Source organism: Anomaloglossus baeobatrachus, chromosome 10 (genome assembly GCF_048569485.1).
Source record: "Anomaloglossus baeobatrachus isolate aAnoBae1 chromosome 10, aAnoBae1.hap1, whole genome shotgun sequence".
NCBI lineage: Eukaryota > Metazoa > Chordata > Amphibia > Anura > Aromobatidae > Anomaloglossus > Anomaloglossus baeobatrachus.
Window position 1 is genome coordinate 19165607 of NC_134362.1, and position 25507 is coordinate 19191113.

Below are 25507 nucleotides of genomic sequence, written 5' to 3' on the forward strand. Positions count from 1 at the left end.
TCCCAGGGATATCACTCTCTTACTGGGAATGTCAGAAGTTGGACATGAAACAAGCAGCTGATAACTTCTGAAACTCCCAGCTAGGAAATATGGCTATCATCTTTTAGGAGTCCAGTGGGCGGACCTAATTTGTTAATAGCAGCCATCTTTACATACAAATTTAAGGAAGGTTAGGTGGGGCAAACTGGGTATGTGGTTAGAGTCCCCCATTCATAAAGGGGTCCTCTGCCTCTGCTGTCCCACCCATCTCCCGCTGACCTGTGTTTTCAGTCTGCAGATAGATAAATATAAGCTTAAAAACTTACAAGGACCTTCTGGTCATGTGACATTCTCATGTCTCGCGACTTGGGGACGGAGGCTCAGTAGATGTCTAAAACCGTCCCTGCTGATTAGGACCGCCCACTGGACTCCTGACCATAGAGTCAGAATGAATTTACAAGTTATGCATCCAGTTCATTTAGCAGTGTGCTCCTGTAAACTGATTTGGTGTATTTTTCAGTTACCATTGACCAATCAGTGATACATTTCTGTCGTATTTTCTCCACATTTATGGCATACATTCTGATAAATCTGTTGGGTGCCCTTAGCGATGCCGCCTCCAGACTAAGCTCCACGCACGTTTCTAAAAGATGCTGGACCTGTTCTGGACTAAAATGCCAAAAATCTGCTACCATTTTTGCAGAACTAAAGGCCACTTTACACGCTGCGATATCAGTACCGATATCGCTAGTGAGCGTACCCGCCCCCATCGGTTGTGCGACGCGGGCAAATCGCTACCCGTGGCGCACAACATCGCCCAGACCCGTCACACTACTTACCTGCCCTGCAACATCGCTGTGACCGGCGAACCGCCTCCTTTCTAAGGAGGCGGTTCGTTCAGCGTCACAGCGACGCCACAGCTGTGTCACTGAACCGCCGCCCAATAGAAGCGGAGGGGCGGAGATGAGCGGGACGTAACATCCCGCCCACCTCCTTCCTTCCGCATTGCGGCCGGGAGGCAGGTAGGAGAGGCTCCTCGTTCCTGCGGTGTCACACAGAGCGATGTGTGCTGCCGCAGGAACGAGGAACAATTTCGTTACTGCTGCAGCAACGATATTAGAGAATGGACCCCCATGTCACCGATGAGTGTTTTTGCAACGATGCAAAATCGCTCATAGGTGTCAAACGCAACGACATCGCTAAAGCGACAGGATGTGCGTCACAGAATCTGTGACCCAACGAGATCGCTCGGGCGATGTCGCAGCGTGTAAAGCGGCCTTAAGAGTTGTTTTGTGCCAGAAAGGTAGCAAAAACGTGATGACCTTGGGCCACATTGGTCACACCGCCGTTCCCGTCAGTCTTGGGATTAGAACGATCAAACCCCGAGGACACAATCTGTCGGGTGTCGATTGTTTCTTTCTGAAGCGGCTTCACTGATTTACTGCAGGACGTGTCTGCAGTACCCAACCCGGCCTACGGAGAAAAGCGGCGCTATTTCAGGAAAATGGTGACCTAAACCTTGTGTAACCTTTTGTTTCCTTCGGCTTCTTACCTCCACATCCTTTTAACGGTCTAATAAACTTCCGAGTCGTCCAGATACATTGTAAACAAATCGTTCAGTAAAGCTGCGCAGGATTAATTAGGCGCGGCTGTGTCCTGCCCGCTTCATGCATATTCATCATAATTAGTAAAAAAAAAAAAAATAGTCCCTCTAATTACGCCACTCTTAAACCGATTTCTGCCTGCCCAGAGTATTCTTATAATTACCAGAGAAATTGATTGAACTTTTTTTCATTTTGTTTCTACTTATTGGGGGCAGTAAACAGTTTCCTCTTGTGAAGAATGGTTTAACCCATTCTTCTCTGGCATACAGTCACAATTACACTTTACGTACTCTAGTGTATTCTATTCAGCCATACAGATTCTGCTGTATTTTGCTTGTTTTGTTTTTTTTTTTCTTGACCATAGATGGCGGTATTGAATGGGAGAAGATAGCCTGGGACTCTTTTCTCAATTGTGACGCAACTTTGTTAAAAACAAAAGGCGTTGATGTATGCACTAGATATCGCCATGTGTTCCCCTCACGTGCTCCGATGGTTTGGGGGGGACCCAAGGGGGACTTAATGTTCGAATGCATTCATACTGTGCTGCTGACCAAAGAGCGCGCCAGTTTGTTATTTCCACTAAATTGAAGCGTCATCCGAGGTTTGACATGTTTGGCGCATATAAAGTTATTACATGTCTGTACAGACCTGTTACTTTAATTTTTACACCTCTTCTCTACTTCACTGGTGTATAATGCTCGACCAACTCAATGCTCTACCAATGTGATAAATGAACAATGCCCTACCAATGTGATAAATGAACAGCACTTGACCAACTCAATGCCCTACCAATGTTATAAATGAACAATGCCCGAATAACAAAATGCCTTACCAATGTGATAAATGAACAATGCCCGACCAACTCAATGCCCTACCAATGTGATAAATGAACAATGCCCGAACAACTCAATGCCCTACCAATCTGATAAATGAACAGCACTTGACCAACTCAATGCCTTACCAATGTGATAAATGAACAGCACTTGACCAACCCAATGCCCTACCAATGTGATAAATGAACAGCACTTGACCAACCCAATGCCCTACCAATGTGATAAATGAACAATGCCCGAATAACTCAATGCCTTACCAATGTGATACATGAACAGTGCCCGACCAACTCAATGCCCTACCAATCTGATAAATGAACAGCACTTGACCAACTCAATGCCTTACCAATGTGATAAATGACCAACTCAATGCCCTACCAATGTGATAAGTGAACAAAGCTTGACCAACTCCATGTCCTACCAATGTCATAAATGGACAGCACTTGACCAACTCAATGCAATACCAATGTCATAAGTGAACAATGCCCGACCAACTCCATGTCCTACCAATGTGAGAAATGAACAATGCCTGACCAACGCAAAAAAAAATTTGATCAAATTGCCCCTTTTTTCCCAAAAAAAATATTTTATGGTTTCACAAACGTCTTCCGTTGGTGGACTGACATCTTGTATTCGTGCTTGCAAGGTGGAAGCAAAGCTGAACTTTAGAATCCTGAATAATGCAGCAAAATCTGCAGCTTTTTCTTTTACTGCCAGATCAGGTTTTGGTTTCAGAAAAAAAGCAGCAAAAAAGCAACATCTGAACATAGCCTTACTGTATCTCATTGTTGTAACATGTGAATATAATCTTGAGCGACATTTGCCACAATTACAACACAAAGTAAAACACACAATGATACAATACGTGGATCCTTGCAAACAACGCAGAGATGATAAAATCGACTGTGGCAGCTACAGACAAGCAGTTTATTTTCCCCTTCTTCTCCCTTTTATAACTAATCTCAGTATCTCCGGTGCAGCAGATTCGGAGATGACTGAATCACATCCACGGCACAAAGTGCTGAGCTGGTTGTTCTGCGTTATACAATTATGGAGCCTGCATTGTGCGCGGAGCTTAGCGCCGGCTCGGCAGCTAAACACAAATCACCGGGTTGCAGAAAACAGATGCTCATTGTTCTATATATATTTGGTTTTTCCTTGTTGCTCTCATTTTGCCTCCAGCATCCCAAATGCAGATTACTAAAGTTCTCCGAATGCTGATGTTCACCATTTCATCGCCAGGGGAGGATTCGACTTCTGCAAAAAAAAAAAAAAAAAGCAGATAGATGATAGATTGTACTTGACTAACCTAAAACCATTGCCAGGCGGAAAGCCTCTTGTGTTAGAGCCGTCCCCGGGAAAGAAGGTTTCTCCCTGGAGCGGAACGTTTTGTGGCACTGATCTGCTGTCAGGTCTCGGAAGCCACTGGAGACCTATGAGACCATGGGGGGAATTTATCAAAGGTATTAAGCCAGAAAACAGTCGCAAATTGATCTGCAACCTGGATTATTTCAGTTTATGGCTCATCGAAAGATGCGTCAAGTGCGGGCGCTGAATTAAGACTGACGTATGGAAGATTCTCCCCGTACCGCTGAGTCTTTCTATTGAAGAAGCGCCAGTAGACATCTCCTACTTACCTCTACTGGACCTGGATTATCACCGAGACCTATTGTGCCTCCCTATGGGTCCATCTGCCCTAATAAACTGTTATGTCCTTGCTGATGCCGGTACCTGGTTGTAGCAGTGCAATCGTTGGCTAATCACTTCTTACATCCACTCTTGCGAGTTGGCCACCACATGGAGTTTCGCTCCACCATCTACAGAGCTGGTCACAGGTCACCCCATTGGTGGTCTTTTACATCGAGCCATTGCAGAGGGTATAAAACGACTCCGCCGAGGTCCGGTGCGGCCATTTCTTGACCCGTGACACTACTAGGAAAGACTCATCATGTACGTGTGATGCTTAAGTTGAATCAAGTGCCCAAAAATCTATTAATTAAAGCAATTTAAGCAGCAATATCTAAGATCGTTGGGAAGCAGTTTTCCCTAAATTGACAAATCCTTCGTACGCTGGCAATTCTCGTGTTTTTTTTTTTTTTTGTCAGACAGAAGCCTGTAATTAGCAGAAAATATTCTCCGGAGACCATCTTAGCAACGCAGATGACAGAAAAAAAAGATATTGAGAAGTAGATCACGCCGTACTCTGCGCCCTTTGTTCTATCATCCATGGTAATAAAGCAGTTGGTGGGATGGTATATAGCAGGTGGTGCCGTATATAGCACCAGCATTATATAAAATGATGGGAGGGGGGGGTGGAGGTAAACGGGCTGGAAAAACGTGATACGTACCCAACGATATGGAGAGGATTACTGATATAAACAATTCCAGACCGATCTGGCCGTTCTGATCATGCTTCTTGCAGAGCACGCACCATACATCTCATATATCATCCATCCCGGACGGTATCTATCCATAGCACACCGTATCTGTGGTCTTTAATGTCAACACCTCCTCATGGTTGATTGGCGGCCTCTATATGTGTGACTTCAATTAGGCTGGAGGAGTTGGCACTGGGCGGGGAATAGAGCTGGAGTGACGGAGGCTTCAGATCTACCGGAGCTCTTCAGCCTTTATAGGTCCGAGAAGCGGACCGGACCTATAAAGATTGGGAGGTGAAATCTCCCTTTAATTCTTACTATTTCAGTAATGTTACCGTTGTATTCCCATAGCCCCGGCCTCCCTTCTCCACATACAGCCGGCACTGTGCTATTGTCAGATTATAGTCACTTCCACCAATTGCACTAATGGATTATAGAAATGTTATGTGCACAGACAGCGGCGAGCACTCAGCTTATAAATCACCTTCCTCTGTAATTACGGAGATGGATTAGTGAGATTTATTATTTTTCTGGCTCTGAGAGTTGACACAGGATTGATGAGAAATATATGAATGATGCCGATTCCACGGCTGAGGTCTCCTCCATCATTGGTTTCTGAGGCCCCGATTACAACTCCGGAGAGCACGTATCGTAGATTGACTTCTGCTCCAATTGAGGTGGTTGATGTGAACAGCCCCCTTCTATCTTGTGTCTGCCCCCTTCTATCTTGTGTCTGCCCCTTCTATCTTGTGTCTGCCCCCTTCTATCTTGTGTCTGCCCCTTCTATCTTGTGTCTGCCCCCTTCTATCTTGTGTCTGCCCCCTTCTATCTTGTGTCTGCCCCCTTCTATCTTGTGTCTGCCCCCTTCTATCTTGTGTCTGCCCCCTTCTATCTTGTGTCTGCCTCTTTCCATCTTGTGTCTGCCCCTTTCCATCTTGTGTCTGCCCCTTTCCATCTTGTGTCTGCCCCCTTCTATCTTGTGTCTGCCCTCTTCTATCTTGTGTCTGCCCCCCTCTATCTTGTGTCTGCCCCCTTCTATCTTGTGTCTGTCACCTACCCCCTGTGGATAGAAGATGATCATCTTTTGTAGGAGAATCCCTTTAAAGTTGGGGTGGAATTAAAACAGGGGCTGACTGTGTTGTGCGGCTGACTTCCTAGATAATGCAGGATAGATAAGCGCACGGCACACCGAGATAAGGCTGTGTACGCAGCACCCCTGCATCGTATCATAAAGAGAGATGTGCTTGACCGATATCGAAACGCGTTCTTTATCTTGTGTGAGAGCAGCCGCACTTCATAAATAGCATAGGTGGCAAGGCGCGGTGTTTATAAGGTAGAACGCCACCATTATAGATGGCGCTTGTATGAAGTCCGGGGTGGAGGCTCTACCTCAACCCCGAAACCATATGAAAGTGGCCATATACCTGGATGATTGCTCTCTTAACCTTTAATCTTGGCGGGACTTGACAACCATTTGATGTGTATGGGGTATCCCATCTCTTCCTTGACACCCTGACGTCTAGAGAAAGAAGGGTGAGCATGTCAACTGTCAACACGTCGCATCCTTTTATGGGAGATAAACCACTTCGTCTCCTCTCCCTATTGAGAACATTTTTGCGCTCGGCTAAGCCAAACTTGAAATTGTATGGGGGGGTTTGGAAGAATAACTGTTGGCCCAACAAATGTCGTAGATGTATGGTTGGCTTCAGCCTATGGACACGTTCCAGACCACCAATAATTCCTTAGTGCCCCCACATTTACATTGGCCCGGCTCATGTGTACAACTCAATGTGGCTACAGGTTTGGCAAATTTGTGGATGGGGACTGAAGCAAGGTGAACCTAATCAAATAGACAAGTTGATGTTCCGAACGGTAGGACCTCGCATAGACTGGGGTCATCTCCAAACCTGGCCAAGCGAGCAGAGTACAAAATTGACCATCCATATTCTTCTCTAGAAATTTGGCCATTTGTGTGGTCCCCTCCATAGAGGAACGTCTACTGAATCTACCGATATCGACGCATTTGACCTACAGTCTGTGTATGAGGACCCTTGCAGGTGGAGTTAAGGTTCTTGTGTTTTCTGAATTTGGACTACCAAATTTGTTGCCTCCAGAGGAAGAGTCTGAGAACAAACTCTCTCATAGAGAACACAAGCGCTTTTAGGAGGGTCAGGAGAGATGCCTGCCGGCGGACAGCTAACATGTACGGGGGGGCTTTAGACAGACGCTGTCATCTGAGTAATCTTACAGGGGATTTGGCAGCCGCGTTGTGTTCATTTCTGAGCATAATTACAGCAATGTTATCTGTCCCTCAATCTCACAGTTTCATCCCTAAATACGTTTGAGATCCAGCTGTTTCGTGCTTCGTTCTCCATTGAATCCGGTGCGCTCCCATTCTCCGGAGAGTGGCGGCGTATTTTTTTCTATTTACTGTGACGTCTCACTTCATAACGCTTCTCCTAAATGAAAGCGGCACAATAGAAGGAGCCGTTCTGCCGTCATTTCTCTCCCGAAAAGAAAGGACTGAGCATCTGCTGCCGGTTACATCCACAGGAAATTAAAGCTAGAAACAGACCGCAACGCGCGTGTTATTGGCGGTAAATTGACATTCTGTTCGTCGGGCTTAGACGATTAAACAAATGCAATCTTGCTTTAATTAGTAAAAAGAGTCATATTTATTAACGTCTTGGATCGTGCGTCGATTTTAGCCGAGCTGTTAGGCCCAATAAATGACTTTGTGAAGTGCCGGTTAGGGGCTGGCGGAGGCGAAACCCTCCCCCGCTTAGAGCCAGTTCAACCGGTCGTCTTTAAGTTTGATCCCCCTTTTTATTTGAAGCAATCATATGATGCAGGTAGGAATATCTTAAAGGGAACCAGCCACCAGTTGTTTTAGAACTGAACCAACAGTATCACCTTCTGCAACTCCTGGGCTGCAATCTATGAAGGTGCACCTTGTTCCCTGACTCCCCTTGCAGACCCTCGAAAACATAGGTGCTTTTGCGTGGGCCGGTGAACTCTTTGCGCATGCACAAGAATTAGGTTGAGTACAAGGATGATGCAGGTGACGTCGTCCCCATCGCCGGCCGTAATCTTGCGCCTGTGCAAAGATCTCGCCGGCTCGCGCAAGAGCACCTATGTTTTCGGCTCAGCCTGAGATGGGGCAGAGCAAACTGCGTCTGCGCAAGCCGGGAATGACACCCTACGGGCGCAAGATTTTGCAAAGCAACTTGGATGATGAGGGAGGCGGCAGAAAGAGGGACAGGAGCCGAAGAAAAGGACGTCCATCCGACCAAAAAAAGGTCGTCCATCCGACCAGAGCGGTTAATTTACATACGTGGCGGCAGATCTTATAAAGGTATTTCTGGGGTCTGCAAGGGGAGTCAGGGAACAAGGCGCACCTCCATAGATTTCAGCCCAGGAGTTGCAGAAGGTGACACTATTGGTTCAGTTCTGAAAAAACTGGTGACCGGTTCCCTTTAAGACTGCAAACCTTCACCGACTCCCTGCAGGTGCCAAAAACCCCAAACTCTACAGAAAAACTGAAACCATCCTTAGGGAGCGTTGCGTTCTTCTTAAAGGGGTTATTCGTTTGGGTATTGGTGTTGCTTCTACCCCCGGTCCCCAGAGATTGCCGTTGCCCACAGAGCCATGAAATGAATGTCCGTCCATGTAATATCCGGCCTGACCGGGTCTTCCAGAACTAGAGACGCTGCCTGTTAGCGGCTGTTTGGCCAAAATGCAGCAAACCGTTGCATGGCGGCAGATTAAAAAAGGCCCCCGGGAGTTCACACATGATGCTAAGTCTTGGAGGAATCTAGCTATTAGACGCTATTGCGGTAATATACGGAGGCTTTCTAGCTGCAGTATACATGAACTGTCAGCCGCTTATCATTTCTCCTTATTATTTTCTTTCGCTCAGATGTTATAAAATCCAAGCGATTTTTCTCATGAAAGCAATAACGATTTATTATCGGCTGCCATTATCGCCGTCTCGTGGCGCCGCTTTAAGTACAACTTACAAGCTGTGATTAAACCGATACATCTATATGGCGGTGTAAATATATTGCGCATCGTTTGGAATGATTGCAGCCATCAAAATACATCGGGTGTAGGTGCCCAGAGGGTGCGGAGCAGCGACGGTAACTGCAATCCACTGACCGGCACAGCAGGAAGGCGCTGACGTGTGACGAGTCGGGGGGGTTTTGCCCCCAGCAAATTTAGAAGAGGAAATAATTTGATAAAATTGCGGAAAAAGGCGAAATGATAGAAAATTGCATGAAAGCTTTCTTTTTCTCTCTCTATGGCGGTATTATGGCATTGTGCCACCTGATCATAGCATTTGAAGAAGCATAATGAGGGATCACACAGAGCGAGCCTCGCCGGTACACTCCGACTCTCTGCAGCTTCTCGGCTGTTTTTCCTGTTTTCGGCAAGTTTTTGAGTGACAGCAGCTGACAATATAAACGCTGCCATTAGGAAATGCAGGAGCAGTAATACATAGAGTAACCGCGTATAAGAGAACGTCAGATGTATTTCTGGCTGACATTACTGCGGGGTGCAAAGTCGCCACAGATCTTAGTGTTGTGTGATCGCAAGAAAGCGGCGTATGGCGGAATAATGCTGCAAGACCATATTGTGACCAAATATACTGTTCATCTTTACATGTGAAGCATTTACAGAGCGACTCGGCTTCTTACAAGATTTCATACTGTTCCTGAGTGGTAACATGTATTATACTCCAGAGCTGCATTCACAATTCTGCTGCTGGTTGAAAATCTGTAACAAGCTCATCGAATGCAGCTCTGGAGTATAATACAGGAGGTAACTCAGGATCAGTAATGTAATGTGTATATACACAGTGACTGCACCAGCAGAATAGTGAGTGCAACTCTGTAGTATAATACAGGAGGTAACTCAGGATCAGTAATGTAATGTATATACACAGTGACTGCACCAGCAGAATAGTGAGTGCAACTCTGTAGTATAATACAGGAGGTAACTCAGGATCAGTAATGTAATGTATATACACAGTGACTGCACCAGCAGAATAGTGAGTGCAACTCTGTAGTATAATACAGGAGGTAACTCAGGATCAGTAATGTAATGTGTATATACACAGTGACTGCACCAGCAGAATAGTGAGTGCAGCTCTGTAGTATAATACAGGAGGTAACTCAGGATCAGTAATGTATGTACACAGTGACTGCACCAGCAGAATAGTGAGTGCAGCTCTGGGGTATAATACAGGAGGTAACTCAGGATCAGTAATGTAATGTATATACACAGTGACTGCACCAGCAGAATAGTGAGTGCAGCTCTGTAGTATAATACAGGAGGTAACTCAGGATCAGTAATGTATGTACACAGTGATTGCACCAGCAGAATAGTGAGTGCAGCTCTGGGGTATAATACAGGAGGTAACTCAGGATCAGTAATGTAATGTATATACACAGTGACTGCACCAGCAGAATAGTGAGTGCAGCTCTGGGGTATAATACAGGAGGTAACTCAGGATCAGTAATGTATGTACACAGTGACTGTACCAGCAGAATAGTGAGTGCAGCTCTGTATAATACAGTTGTAACTTGGGATATGTAGAAAATGGATGTACACAGTTATTCAAGTAGTATGTTCATGTACATGCCCTTTATCCCCCCCCCCCCCCCAAAAAAAAATACATACCTCACAAATATTCAGCCCTTACAATGTAATTTTCCTTCAATTGAAGCCCCTAGATTCCCCTGTCATTGAATCCAGCAGCATGGAGTAGTGAGGTCATCTCGTCACAGCGGGAGCGCAGTAGTGAGGTCATCTCGGCACAGCGGGAGCGCAGTAGTGAGGTCATCTCGGCACAGCGGGAGCGCAGTAGTGAGGTCATCTCGGCACAGCGGGAGCGCAGTAGTGACGTCATCTCGTCACAGTGTGAGCGCAGTAGTGAGGTCATCTCGGCACAGCGGGAGCGCAGTAGTGAGGTCATCTCGGCACAGCGGGAGCGCAGTAGTGAGGTCATCTCGGCACAGTGTGAGCGCAGTAGTGACGTCATCTCGGCACAGTGTGAGCGCAGTAGTGATGTCATCTCGGCACAGTGTGAGCGCAGTAGTGACGTCATCTCGGCACAGTGTGAGCGCAGTAGTGACGTCATCTCGGCACAGTGTGAGCGCAGTAGTGAGGTCATCTCGGCACAGTGTGAGCGCAGTAGTGAGGTCATCTCGGCACAGTGTGAGCGCAGTAGTGATGTCATCTCGGCACAGTGTGAGCGCAGTAGTGACGTCCTCTCGGCACAGTGTGAGCGCAGTAGTGATGTCATCTCGGCACAGCGAGAGCACAGTAGTGACGTCATCTCGCCCGCTGTGCTGAGATGTCAGTGCGCAGACACAGCGGGGGAGTGATGGAGGAGGGAACGTCAGCGGAGCATTTCCTCTTTCATCATTGCTTTCAATTGTACCAGCACCCACAATGCCAACACCGGGGGAAGGGGGACTTCCCTGGCGGTACACCACTGGCTGTACACCATTGCTTCTTATAGTATATAAATTATACATGTAGCATAGACCCCCATTAACATAGAAGCTGAGTGCGTTAACCATGTGGGAGGCAGTGACCGGTCCACTCATGATTATATTAGTGAAGGCAGAGTAGGTGTCTGGGCGATATTAAGATGAGGGATGTAATGAAGACTGGACAGAGGTCACGGACTGCCAATGACGGCACAGCAGCACAGAGTACTTTAGGAGAGGAGCGTGGCTCTTGCAGAGGTCATTACATTAGTGCGCTCAGGTCACTGTTGGGTTGTGACATACGCGAGTATCGGCTTCATTCTCGTAAGTCTGATCTGTAGACGCAAGGTTTCTTGCATGAAATCTTTTCTCGGATTATTAAGGTGCCGCTCCACACATGGCAGCAATTTATTTGATTAAGTTTCGGGTAAGCGCGCAACAAATCCAATTGTCAGCATCAGTATCTCAGCGCAGAGCCGCATTTTATTAGGTGACAGAAATTAGACACCTCTCTAATCTCTTTAATCATCGGAGGCTCATTCCCTGTGTCATTCAAAGGCTGTGCCGCGCATGTATCTAATGAATCCCGACAGCACCCTCCGCCCCGGCGCTCAGTGATTTTTTTTACTTGCTTTAGGAACCAGCAAAGCGAGGTTTTTCACTTTCACCGGGGAGCGTCCGGGTGCCGGCGGTTTTCATTCAGCTGATCCAAATCTGGGATGATGATGAATGGAATTCAATTACCGCCGTTTTCTAAGGGACCGGACTCCTATTTCCGCTCTCCTACACTTATCTCCGTCTTAAAGGGGAAAATGCACCTGGTGTAGAAATAGCTGCTATTATGTGTCATCATCAGAACGCCACAGATTAGATTAGGTTTTTCTGAAATACTTCATATATTACACTAGGTATCGGAATATGCTCGAGGCCGAATGTCTGACGCTGACTTTTAGCATTGCCGACCTTCCACAGTCCATGCACGCAGTCTGTTAGAAGGACAAGTCATCATTAGCGGGAAGGGGTCGGGTTTTCTGAAATATTCCAGCTTTTTACACAATCTATTAGAACATGAATGAAGGTGCCATTTTTTATTTTCTGCTGCTGACTTTTAGCTTTCCTGTACAGACTGGGGAGCGATCGGCAGAGTCATCTCATTATCATTAGAGAAGTTTTTGATAAGAAAATAACTGCTGACCGACCCGTACCACCCAGACTGTAAATGTATGTGTAGAGCAAGGGCGTCAATTAATTTACCGTTCACCATCTTCCCTGGTTTCGCATGCCGCACCGGCCGCCTTCTTTTGGGTCACAGTGACTGAAATTCCAACTTTTCGGATCATACTGGGGTTTGTCTGAGCCGGAGTCGCTTTTACAATGTAAGGCTATGTGCGCACAGTGCATTTTTCGCCTCAAAACTGCATGACTTTGCTTTCCCAGCAAAGCCTATGAGTTTTCATTTTTGCTGTCCGCACACAACTTTTTTTATTTTTTAACTGCTTTTGAGCTGAAAATAAATAGTCATGTCAATTCTTTTTTGCGTTTTACTGCATTTTCCACCCATGCAATGCATTGGAAAAACGCAGTGAAACGCAGAGATAAAAAACGCACCAAAATGCAACAAAAACACACTGAAACGCGGCAAAAACGCATGCAATTTTACCAATGCGTTTTTGCTGCAAGTGTGTTTTTGTGCGTTATTAGCGGCCAAAAACGCTGCATCTTTGTAGTCACAAAAAATGGCAAGGTGCGCACATAGCCTAAATGTGACTCAAGTCACTACTTATGGCTAGTACTCAGACAAGCCGAGGTCAGGTACCAGGAGGACACGTAACGGATAGCCGAAGTAAACAGAGGCGTAGTCAGGGTACGGTGAGGATTCCAGGAAGATACTTAAGGATTCAGGGAGTAAAGTGAAACGTTTTCAGGTAACTGTCCGAGGTCAACAGCCAGGAGGTCGTGACTGGAACAGGGAGCGGGCAAAGAGGAGTCAAACAACAGTCCGGGTTCATGAAACAAAGATCAGAACACAAGCAGGAAAACAGGCCAACAGCACAACTAACAGAACCAGAATGTACGACTGGCAAGGTTCTGGGAGAGCATGCTCAGTAAAGAAGCAGAGCAATTACCCAGAAGATGGAACAGCTGAGTAATCAGCACCTCCCAGAACAAGAATGGAATCCCGCGCTGTCGGTCAACACTGACAACTCAGTAACCCAGGAAAACACAGCAGAGCATCTTATAGGGTGCAAGATGCTCTGGACAGAGGAATTGTAACAGTAAGTCTATGGAGAATAACACCATACAGGCGTATTTCTGACCACCGAAGGAGTCGGTCCATAACCCTTTATCAAATCCATGAGATGACTAACTCCACCCTTATGGACTTATAATGGAGTATGTGGAGTTCTACGCTCGAATTATACAGAAATATCGACAGAGGCTGTGGGAACTGCTACAAAGCATAAACTGGCAAAATGGGGACATAGCGAGTGTCCCCAAAAAACGGCTACAAACTCATAATTTTCTTAGCAAAAAAAATAGAAATATAGCCCTGCACCACTGAGTTTTACCTTGCGGGGGTCTCACAAGTGAATGGAATTGGACCTGGGCTCCAAGTATACACAGCTGAGGAGTGCTCGTCCTACGGGATGATAGTCATCCAGAGAATATTCATGTAGAATGTAGAAGAAAGGGACCGCAACAATCCAAGAGCTAAGTGAATGTTCTTTATTCCACAAGGTGCAGCATAAAAAGCAGGGAGGGAGCGGAGTGCAGGCTCCTCAAAGGGACGACGGCCGTTTCGCATTAATACACGCTTCAACTGGTCCACCAGTTTCTTCTACATTCTACATGAATATTCTCATAATTTTCTTATCTCCCATACCGGCCCCTTTACACACATTATCCACCCCATCTATTCATTACACTCCCGGGGATTATATTATCAAGTTTGGCTTGACGACTTATTCTCCTGATGATGAATGGCTAAAATTGTGAACTGCTCATGAAATAATCATCTTTGCAATTGTTAAAAATCCGTCATGCTTTTAACAATAGTTTATAGCATGTTGGCTTGGTTACCGGCCACCTCTGCAAACTACCAGAAGTGGTCATTCTCCTAAGCAATGAGTGCTGCGCTTACGGGCTCTTTTCTAAAGATCTTGTAAGCGCTTGCAGTGAAGCTGGCTGGATCCCGCCAGATTGTGTAAAGGGTGCTTTACACGCTGTGACATCGCTAGCGATCTCGTTAGCGATGTGACACACCAGATCGCAGATGCGATTTGCCGAGATCGCACATAGGTCGTTTTCATAGCGCCGGTCACGTGCGATCTCGGCAGATCGCATCTGCGATCTGGCGTGTCACATCGCTAACGAGATCGCTAGCGATGTCGCAGCGTGTGAAGCACCCTTAACCGCGCTCCTCCAATGCTACAGATGCAAGAAGTTTATTGGGAGCAGGACCTCCTCCTGAACAACAGTTTTCCCGAAGCTTAAACTAAATCTTCTGAAGATCATGGTGTGAGTATTTGCTAGTTCATGGCTGCTGTAGGTTTGCTTTTTTGTAGATTTGCTTTTTTTGTAGATTTGCTTTTTTTGTAGATTTGCTTTTTTGTAGATTTGCTTATCTACAGAAAGGACAAAAATGCAGCGGAGATGCAAGTCTCCTTAATAGGTTTGGAGCATCTTACTCCACTTCACGGAGGGCTAAGATAGGGGTGTGAAGCGTTGGTCTGGGGAACGCTTTGCCATTGCTGATGGTGTAACCTTTATTGATCATATCTATGCGTTACATTAGGATATTAACTTCATAATATGGTTTACAAAATGGAGAATAAGAAAAAGGTTACGGTCCCTTTAAGCCCAGTTCTTTGTGGGGAGACGGACTCAATCTCTGGCCACAGCAGTACGCTCCTGAAATGTCTTTTTACGCAGTGATTTTTATCTCTCCCCTCCGCCATTGTGTGCATTCTCTTTACTGCTCTTTTATTGGAGCGGGCGATCTGCAGGAGGACCGGAGCCCGGCGCCGCTCCAAGCTCTCGCTGGGCTTCACAGGCAGAGGATGTCATTGTTTCTGCAAGGAGGAGCAGCCCGCCTGTTCACCTTCATTATATCCGTGTTTACACGTTCCCCAGAAGGCATTATCCCTCCCAGACACCGAGATTTTGGCAGATCCTCTGTTGTTATTCAATTCCAAAGCCGTAATATTAAAGTCATTCTCCGCTGTCGGTCTGGAGCTGCGGCAAGAAATGTGGGAACTGGTCTTGGACATCAGGCCGTGAATCTCTCCAGTCTGACGGGCAGATTACCAGCTGCTCGCTAAAAAGATTTTATTAGTAAAATCAAATAGTTTTTTTTATTTTTCTTTTACGTTACTATAATTTACTCTTTCTGGGAAAGCTTGGTAGGAGAGAGGGATGATCAGTGGTCAATAATGTGCATTATTCAACAACTGCGGTTTGATTCAACGCGTTTCGCAGCTGCCTTGCTTCTTCATTGGGTTTTTTCATTTTCCCGATGAAGAAGCGAGGCAGCTGCGAAACGCGTTGAATCAATAAACCATGATTCTTGAATAACGCACAGCATCATTATTCACCGGCAGCGCGGATGAACCACTAATCGTTCTTCTCTCCTACTTATCAGCTTTTTAAGCCTGTGGATCTGCAGCAGCGGTCATTGATATGCCTTTTTCTTCCATCCAGGAGAGCACATATCATCTATATTTATTTTTCTCTTGGATAAAACCCATTGCGCTGTTTCTATCTCCTAGCATTGGGAAAGCATGATGACATCTAATAGGGCGGTAACCAAGGCCTCTCGTACAAGGGTTACACCATCTTTTCTAGACCGTTGAACACAAAATTATTAGGGATGCACCAAAGTTGGGTGATGGCAGCCATATTGGTAATCATTCAGCTCTTCCATAAGCTGATCAAGCTCATGAAGGGTCAGTTGAAAGACGGGGTTGTGGAGACACGAGGGTCAGTGGGTGTGATTATTGTGGAGACACGAGGGTCAGTGGGTGTGATTATTGTGGAGACATGGGGGTCAGTGGGTGCTCTCGTCCGCTGGCCTGGCTATCTTCAGAAAGACCACACTGACCAGGTCTCTTTCCACTAAACGCCTACACTCCTTCCCCATGGATAGAACACTATTCAGACAACACAGACTGAGGGATCCACACATTGGTAAGACTTTATTGGGTCACTAAGAGGCAAAAATATATCGTTCATTCCTAGTAAGAACACAAGATGATACAAGCGACACAGTGTCACCCTTCCACTGGCCCACCAAGGATTAGAATCTTTGTGACTTCGGGGCTTCCAGGGCCAACTATCCCAGCCAGCAGCACCCCTCTTTTGGCAGGCACCCTCTGAATGGAGATATTGGGAAGCTGACTGAGCACAGCAAGTTATGTAGCCAGGTGACAGTGTTTGTCCCAACCTGGGTTCTCCAAGCAAATTCGTGGGCTCAGCATTGAGCAGAGAAGCAGTTCTGTGAACCATTAGCTGGAACCGTAGATCCTAAGCTGAGGTCATGTAGAATATCTAAAGCAAAGTAGTTGTGATTCCTCAGCTGGAACCGAAGTTCCTCGGCTGAGTACATTTAGAACAATTCTATGGTAACAGAAGCAAGACCCTCTTATATCCCTCAGTTCTCTTACAGCATTGGTGGAGATTGCTGCTCTCTCATTGGTTGCTAGTTTAATCCGACTGTACATTTTTCCTCTGAATTACCGTATTTTTCGCTTTATAAGACGCACTTTTGTTCCCCTAAATTTTGGGGGAAAGTAGGGGGTGCGTCTTATAATCCGAATATACGGGGGGGGGTGTAATTTTATATATATATAATATACACACTACAGAGTCCAGGGGAGGTGGGGGCAGCTCTGGAGCAATGCTGGGGCAGGTGAAAGCTGCGGGCGGCAGCCTTTGATCTCCCACTCATATAATATCCACAGCCGCTGTCCATCACCATGGTGCTGAAACTGCACCGCGGCGATGGGCTGGGGCAGCAGCGCATATTATATCTGCCTGCGCCCTCCTTTGATCGCACATGCCCCCCCTGTGTTAGCTATGGCCCCCATGCTGCTGCCCATAGTAAAATAAAACACTCTTTACTCACCTCCTCCAGCGCTGATCTCCCGGCCTCCCTCCTGCTGCTGTGATCATGCACGCAGAGATGATATCACTCTGCTATGCCGATCACATGACCTGCCGAGAACCAGGAAGCGCAGGAGAGGCCGGAGCTCAACCCCAAGGAGGGAGTCAGAGACAGGACAGTGCTGGAGAAGGTAAGGAATGAGTTTATTTTACTAAAAGCAGCAGCATGGGGGCGATATCTAACACAGGGTGCTGTGTGCCAGCCACAGTGGGCCGTGTGCCAGCCACAAGGGGCCATGTGCAGCCACAGTGGGCCATAGAGGATGTGTGCCAGCCATAGGGGACATGTGGCATCACTGGGGGACGTGTGCCAGCACAAGGGGCTATATTCAATATAAGGTGGCGATATCCAGATTAAGGGGGCTAATTTTAGGATGGGGGGGCTATGAGGGACATATACCCTATATGATTTGTTAGACGGACACTGGCATTATAAGACGGATCCCATTTATTAAAAAATTCTCTTCACCAAATTTGGGGGTGTGTCTTATAATCAGGTGCGTCTTATAAAGCGAAAAATATGGTATGTAGTGAAAAGGGCTGAGGAAACCACATATACAGACAATAGGGCTCCAATTAGTCTGACATGAGACAATAGCTCTTGGTTTAACAAAGGAAACCTAGGTCTGGCCTGATTATCAGTTCACCACCCACACAAGTGGCCAAACGCTGAGTTGTCACAGGGGTCACTTATCTAACAAGTCCCCTAAATGTCTCCTAGGTACAATCCAACCTATACACCATGCCAATGACTGGGCAGACACATTTGAGGGTATCTGTCACTGTGGGTGTCCTTTAGCAGCCCATGTTCAGTGGCCCAAATTTGTGTGTGCCATATGCAGCTTAAATTTCCCCTCCGCTTTATTGGGCAAGATGATCCCACATGTTCAGCCCTCTACTATTGAGGGTGCAGCACATGTATGCTGCCGGTCTGCTGGGTTAATATGTTTTATATCCAGTGGTCTAGATAAAATATAGCTACATCTCCTAAATTCATGGTTTTGGACATGGTGGTTCTCGTTGCAGTGCCAGAACATAGTTAGGAGGAGTTTTTTTTTTTTTTCTTTTTTGCATTTGCAAAAATAAAATTTGGAGCAGACTTTCTCTTTTGGCAGGATGTTTGCTCTCATCTTTCCTTTGTCTGGCACGTCGTTAAACATACTGGGAAAGCAAAGGCTTTGATTCTCACTTAACATAAGATCTGCTCAGATGTCAAAACATAGGATACGATCCAGGGGGTAAGTCACGGTAAAAAAATGCAATGTAGGAAACTGTTTCTGTGTCACTGCATAGCTTACAACTGGCGTGGTCCAATCACTATACTTATACCTGCTGGACAGTTCCTCGGGGGTGGAGTTTCCTAAATCTGATGTGGGCAGATGAGTTGATTGGTGCAGATGACATTACATGGGCTGATAATTGCCAGGATGAGTGTGTCGTCAGCGTCTGTATTATTATTACCACCTCTCACCTTCTGATGTAGGAATAAGTGGCATCAGACAACCCCTTGGTCATTCTCCGCCCACTAGGTTCTGCACTAGGCACAGTGTATCAGTTTTGGACTGTTCCTTTAATAACCTATAATAATGCAGTGGCTTCTTATTTTCTGGCTTCACAGGTTTTTTTCCTGTAATACATTTCGTTGTCCGCCGTGTCAGGCTGTCAGACCCTCGCCCATGTAACATCGCATCTGCCGCATCGGGACACGAAGACTTCAGTTTAATTCATGTTTTATTGCTTTGCAAATTTGGGATTACAAATCAGACTTCTAGAGTTTCTGCAAAATGTCAGCAAGCAGATGGCTGCACTCTACAGAGGGAACTTCAGAGCGGCATTTTAAGTGACTGTCATGTCTTCCGTGGCGGAAGAATCATCGGACAGATATAAAGGAGAGATCTGTCGCTTTGTTTTCAGAATGGTACAATACTCTCATTAGTCCGTGAAATACTCCGTCTCGTGTGCACAGCAGAGCTGCGTGCGCTGATTGTGTCCAAGGGCACAGAGTCCCTACGGCAGCATAATACTGAGATGTAGGCACTTGGTGGACCGCCGTATGGTGCAACTATTCAATTTATTGGACACAATGTTCAGTAAAGTACACTGTGCTGTATTAGGGGTTTTTTGCCTTTGTTCATTGTAGAGGAAGAAAATAACATATGCTGAGTAGTGATGGGCGAGCAGTAAAATGCTCGTTCCTCAATTCGAGCTGGTCAGATGCTCGGAAGAGCTCAACACGAGTAACGAGCATCATGGAAAGTCAATGAATAGCCTGTTCGGGTTTCCCCCTACATACATACATATATATATACATACATACAGCCAGCCATAAACATAGTATTTCCGGTGGGAGGGTGTTTTTTTTTTTTTGTCACACAACGTCCAAGAACGTTGTTTTATCTTCAAGGAGAGCCATTCATAGACTGCGGATGGCTCTCTTGGGTGCCTGCACACGTAGTGAATCGAGCCTGTGGTCGTTGTTTCATGAAGACACATTTGAGCACCCGAGATACTTGGCCGAGCTCCGCGAGTAACCAAGCATCCCAATGCTCGGTCAAGTAACAAGCAGGGCCGAGCACGCTCGCTAATCACTAATGCTGACTTATGGCAGCCTAGTGGGACCAAAATGATCCTCATTACCTCTCCTGTCCAGTTCACTTCATACCGGCTGAACCGCGAGCAAAACGAATTGGACGAGTTTCTTCAGTGCTTTCAACAATTTGATATAGTTGCTCAAAAATGTTGGAACTTTTACCATTTTTACTCCAGTTTCATCCACCTCTGCCAAAATCGGCAGGACAGGGGTGTGATGCCAGAGCTCGTTTAATTCATGACGCTGTGAACTAGGCTGGTCTTCATGAATTTGGGGTCTTCATCTTGACCAGACCAAAAGCCAGGTCACCGGTGGCTTCTCCCTGCCCTGATCCCCATAACTGATAGGTGTTTTCCTATAGAAACTATCGAAGCCAGAAACCACCAGGGACCAACTTCAGACTAGACATCTGAGAAGCATTGTCCCCAGTTGTCTTTTTTAAAGTGTTTTCGATGATACACCGTTGGATTTCAAAGTAAAATGTACATGACTTCAATAATAATCAGTGTCCAGTTCATACTGCCGAATGATTCGGGAGCATGAATCCGCTGACTGGTTGACTTAATGGTTAGATGCATTCACCATGTTTTCTCTCTTTGAACTCTTCTAATCCAGTCACATAACATTTTTTTTTACTATGGAATCACTCCCAATTGTTTGAACCTTTTTTTTTCTCTTCTCTTTTCTCACAGAGGGCAACAGCGAGCAGGAGTACGTGTCCTCGGAGATTCAGCTTCTCTATTACCCCAGTATCACATACACCATTATCGGCAGCTCGGTCATCTTCGTATTGGTGGTGGCATTGCTGGCCCTGGTCCTGCACCATCAGAGAAAACGTACCAACCTCATGAGTCTTCCCGTTCATCGGCTGCAACACCCGCTGCTTCTCTCCAGACTGGTGGTTCTGGACCATCCGCACAACTGCAGAGTCACCTACAATGTCAACAGTGGGGTCCATTATGTGTCCAGTGAAGGCTACCAGCCGCCGGTCAATATCGAGTCACCTCCGTCGTATACCGAGGCCGTGCTGGATGACAAGTGAGTGTCTCTGATGTAGATTGTATGGCCGTATATCGTCGGCTCTAATCTGTGGCTTTCAAGCGGCTTTGATTCTGCAGCTCTGTGTGCCTTGATAGGCAACGAGTGTCCTGGAGACCAATGATATATGAAAGTACATAAAGAATTTGAGTTTGTATATTGTGTCTATACAATGTGTCTTCTTCTTGCAGCTCTTGTCCACCGTGGTTCTCTCTGCCGCCACCACCGTACTCTTCAGACGTGGAAACCTCCAGCCAGACAGAACTTCCTCCATATCGGTCCCGGACAGGCAGCGCCACAACCACAGGCTCTACAGGCAATACCCTGGACACCCCCAGCAGCTCCTGGGATTCCGGTAGCCCCTCTGAAGCACCGGAAACAATTTCCTCCCCCAGTGATTCCCAACTTAACACCGCGCTGGAGGTCTGAAGGACGTGACACCCACCCAAGAAGCTTCTACGTGACATTGGGGGAGCTGCTAACAGAGACTAAAAGTTTCATGAGTTGGTCTGCGGCATCTTGTTACCAGCAAATGCTCCTTATATTTTTATAGAGTGCAGAGGTATATTTTTTTAGATGTTTTCTCTCTCTTCCATTTGTATTGTTTTACTATTGTTGCTGTCCTCTTTTCTCTATATTATCCTCTAAAAGCAATAAGGCACTTACCCCAGACTGCCGAGTAAATCGTGTGATTGGTATAAAGGACACAACCCGTGGGCTACGGAATGAAAAAACCCCATTTCAAAAATGAATCCCCAAAATGCGCCTGTCTCTGTAAAGCTGTGGAGGAAGTCGATTTGTGGATGGACCAAATTTTTAAAGAGGTTGTCCAAAATTACAAACCCGTGTTGGGCTTGTTCCTTCTACCTGTCCACTTCACATCAATGGACTTGAGCTTCAATACCAGACGACACAACTATGGACAAGACGGAAGAAAGCGGCCATGTTTCTCTAAAACTATACAATCGCTTTACTTTATTCCGTTGGTTTTAGACGGGTGAATTTGGACCTTTCCGATACCCGACTGGCATTGTTGGCTCTTTTGCAACCAGTAAATGGAGATAAAAATTTTAGGTGCAGCAGATTTTTATTTTTTTTTTACCGAAACAAGTTGTAATTTATTTATATCTGAGTATAGAGGAAAAAGTAAAGAAAACATTTTTTGCTTTGCAACTGGGGGAAAGAAAAAAAAATCTAACAGCCATTTCTTTTTGTTAATGACATGTTAGACTGACCGGAAGTATATAGTTTGTTGTTTTTTTTTGTACTATTGTATAATTGTGTCGCCATATCCTGAGACCTGTCACCTTTTTACTGTTCCATCAGTGGTCTCGGTGAGGGCTTATTTTATATGTGACTAACTGCAGCATTCATTGGTACCATCTTAGTATAGATACATTTTTTTGATCGCTTTTTACTCTATTTTTTTGGTAAGTGAAATGACAAAAAATGTCAATTGTTTAAGGGTTTGTTTTTGTTTTTTTTAGGGGTTTTTTTTTGCACAGCGTTCTCTATCCATGCAAAATAGAGAATCTGATATTCTAATAGATTAGAACCTCATGGGCATGGTGATACCATACTTATATAAGGGTTACCTCTGTCACTCAGACTGTGGCAGTTAAAAGGAACCTGTCAGCTTGATTTTGTATTGTAAAGACACAGCTGTTATGATGCTGTAACACAGATTAAATTGATACCTTTGGTGAAGAAAACTGCTTTGTGGTTCTTCTTTAATCACCATCTGAACTTTGGGGTCGGACTGTACACGGAATCTTCTCCTCCCTGTCTGTGATTCCCCGGCCCCTTTTTTGTTCCTCCAGTTTGTGAATGACTGACCTCCTCTGTAATCACAGCAAGTGACTTGTTATTTACAGTCTGGAGGTTGGTGATGGGGCCGGGGAATCAGACAGGGAGGAGAAGACCCAGTGAACAGTCCTGTCCTTGTGCACCGAAAACTTCAAGCAGTGATTAAAGAACGACAAATCAGATTTCATCACCAAAAGATATAAATTTAATCTGTATTACATTGATGCTATCACAGCCAATATCTTTGCATTAAAAAAAATCGTGCTGACTGGTTGTCTTTAAAGGCGAGTGTCAGATGGATAAAACAGTCGGAAGCCTTTGCACATGGGGTGGGAGTCAGCAGCTGCCCCCGCTCTATACACTACTTTTTGCCGCTATATATGAAGAACTTTCTGATGCTACATTTTCTCATGAGAGACCATTAGATCCCGTTTCCCCTCGTCAGGAAAAGTTTACCAAAAATCACCATTATTTCGGTTTTTGCATTTAAACAGTTAGGTCTGTGCAGGTGACGTCACCTTCCCGTCCCGATGCGGAGGACAGCAGATCCGGACTGTTTACGGCCAGTGTGGTAGCAGCATATGTGGCCATAAGAACCAGCTTCACTCCTCCAAGATGTTCCCAGGTGAATTTTGGCTCTATGTACAACATGCCTTCCTTTATACAGACGAGCCCAGCACCTTCTAAAATCTCAGAAATTGTTTTGATCACATCTGTACCGGTAGCGTCTCGTTTCTGCTTTTCCGTAAGATATTTTTGACGACCAGGATAATTTTTTTTTTACTCAATATCTTTTCTTTTGAAGCTGTAGACAGGCAATTATTTGTGTAGAGACTCGAGAAGTCAAAATCATCATACATGCAAAATAAAAAAAAACAAAAACTAGAGCAGCTTCCGAGTAAAAAAAAAAAAGAAAATAATGCCACCAAGATCTGAGGATGGGGGAAAAAAGAGACAAATTAATATTAAAGTTTCCAGCAAGATCACGCAGTATGAACAAATCCAAATGTCAGCGCCTGGAGGTTTGGGGAACAATGGCAGCCGCACCAAGGGAAACCCTCCGTGCACAGGAGCAGCCGCCGCACACCTCCCCATGACCCTCTGCAGCAGACCCGATCAGAACAACACCTCTCAGACGCCATTAATAAGGTATTGTTTCTGCGCTAATTGGATAAAGGAGGCCTGTGTCCTGATCATCACTGAGCACCTGGCCTGAAACGTGTCTGAGCCCGAACTGAATATAGATGTTCTCGGAAGTGACCAAAATATCAAACGATTTACAACCAAATCAAGTGGAACATCCCAGGCCTCGTTCCAGCACCATGGTCCACAGACAGGAGGCATTTGTAGACCACATAATTGAGACCATTGTGGACAATGGAAAGGGTGGTCTTATCTGAGACCCTCTCCTATCAAGGTGACCCTATAACCTGTCTTATTGACATATCTCTTGATCAGAAAACCCTTCCTTTAAGAATCTTTTCGCACGCGGTACCTTTTCTAACCCATTTCTGCTCGAATAGTGGCTACACATCCTCATGGACGTTGTTGAAGGAGCTTTGGAGGAACGTTCAGATGCCTCCTGATCAAATAATGGCTCCACTACCTAGAGACAATGATGAGGTTTCGGTCCGTACTCTTCATTTTGGAATACTTATGACGGCTCCTAGTGCGAGTGCGAGTGATCTTAGTGCATTCTGGCACTGTTATTTACCAAAAGCTGCAAGGACGTCCTAGCTGAGCAATATCTATATTTTTTTCTTCATTTTTTGCTACTATGTTCATATTACTTCTCCTGTTGATGCTAGTGAAAATGACGCTCTGTTCCCTGCAATTCCAACGGGACTTTCCTATATAGACTGAAAACCATCAGACTGAGACCATCCAAGACGGGGGATAAGAAAGCCCCCGGTGTGTAGCTACAAAGCCAAAGCAACTTACTTGCTGCTTACATGTGACTGTTGTATATTAAAGATCTTTCCCTGATGACAAATATTCTGTTTTGTTATTTTTTTAGACTTTAGATGTGACCCATATTTGGTGCAAACAGGAAATGTTAAAAAAAAAAAAAAAAAAAGTTGGATCCAAGAGGGTTCATGTTCTGATGAGTCCGCCTTCTAGGGGTGTAATGGGGTCTTTGGGGATGATTAACTCAACTGTTTGTACCATGATGGTACAGACCATAGACCACAATGGCCATCCATCCAGAAATGGTTATGAAACCCGTTAATATGTCTCTGGGTGAAAAGGATGGGTACTTCATTTTAATTTTGTATTTGGGGTCTAAATGATCACTTTGCAGATGTATTATAAGATTTGTCTCAAAAAATGACCAATTAATACTAGATTAAGATGCTTGGGCTTGTCTAAGGCCGCTTTCACACATCCGGCTTTTATTCACTTTGTCGGATCCGGCGCGCTCCCGTGCAGTGTATACAGTACAATGGCTGCGCAACAAGCGCCGGTCACATGCTGTCATGTGACCCGGAAGTTGCGGCGCTGCCACTGTACTGTATCATACTGTACTGGCGTGCGCTGAATCCGTCAAACCGGCGAAAAGCCGGATGTGTGAGAGCGCCCTAACTCTGATCCTGCTACTTACTCCTTACTCTAGGTCAGGATC

At 45.6% G+C, this 25507-nt stretch overlaps 1 protein-coding gene across 1 annotated transcript in view; it reads left to right on the plus strand.

Moving 5' to 3' along the window:
- LDLRAD3 (low density lipoprotein receptor class A domain containing 3) overlaps positions 1-24877 on the plus strand; it is a 175865-nt gene extending 150988 nt beyond the window's left edge. Inside the window, exons 5-6 of the mRNA XM_075327057.1 lie at positions 20733-21078; positions 21270-24877. Of these exons, the coding sequence (XP_075183172.1) occupies positions 20733-21078; positions 21270-21507 (584 nt within the window). The 3' untranslated portion in view covers positions 21508-24877. The remainder of the gene's footprint in view (positions 1-20732; positions 21079-21269) is intronic.
- Positions 24878-25507: the final 630 nt, after the last annotated feature.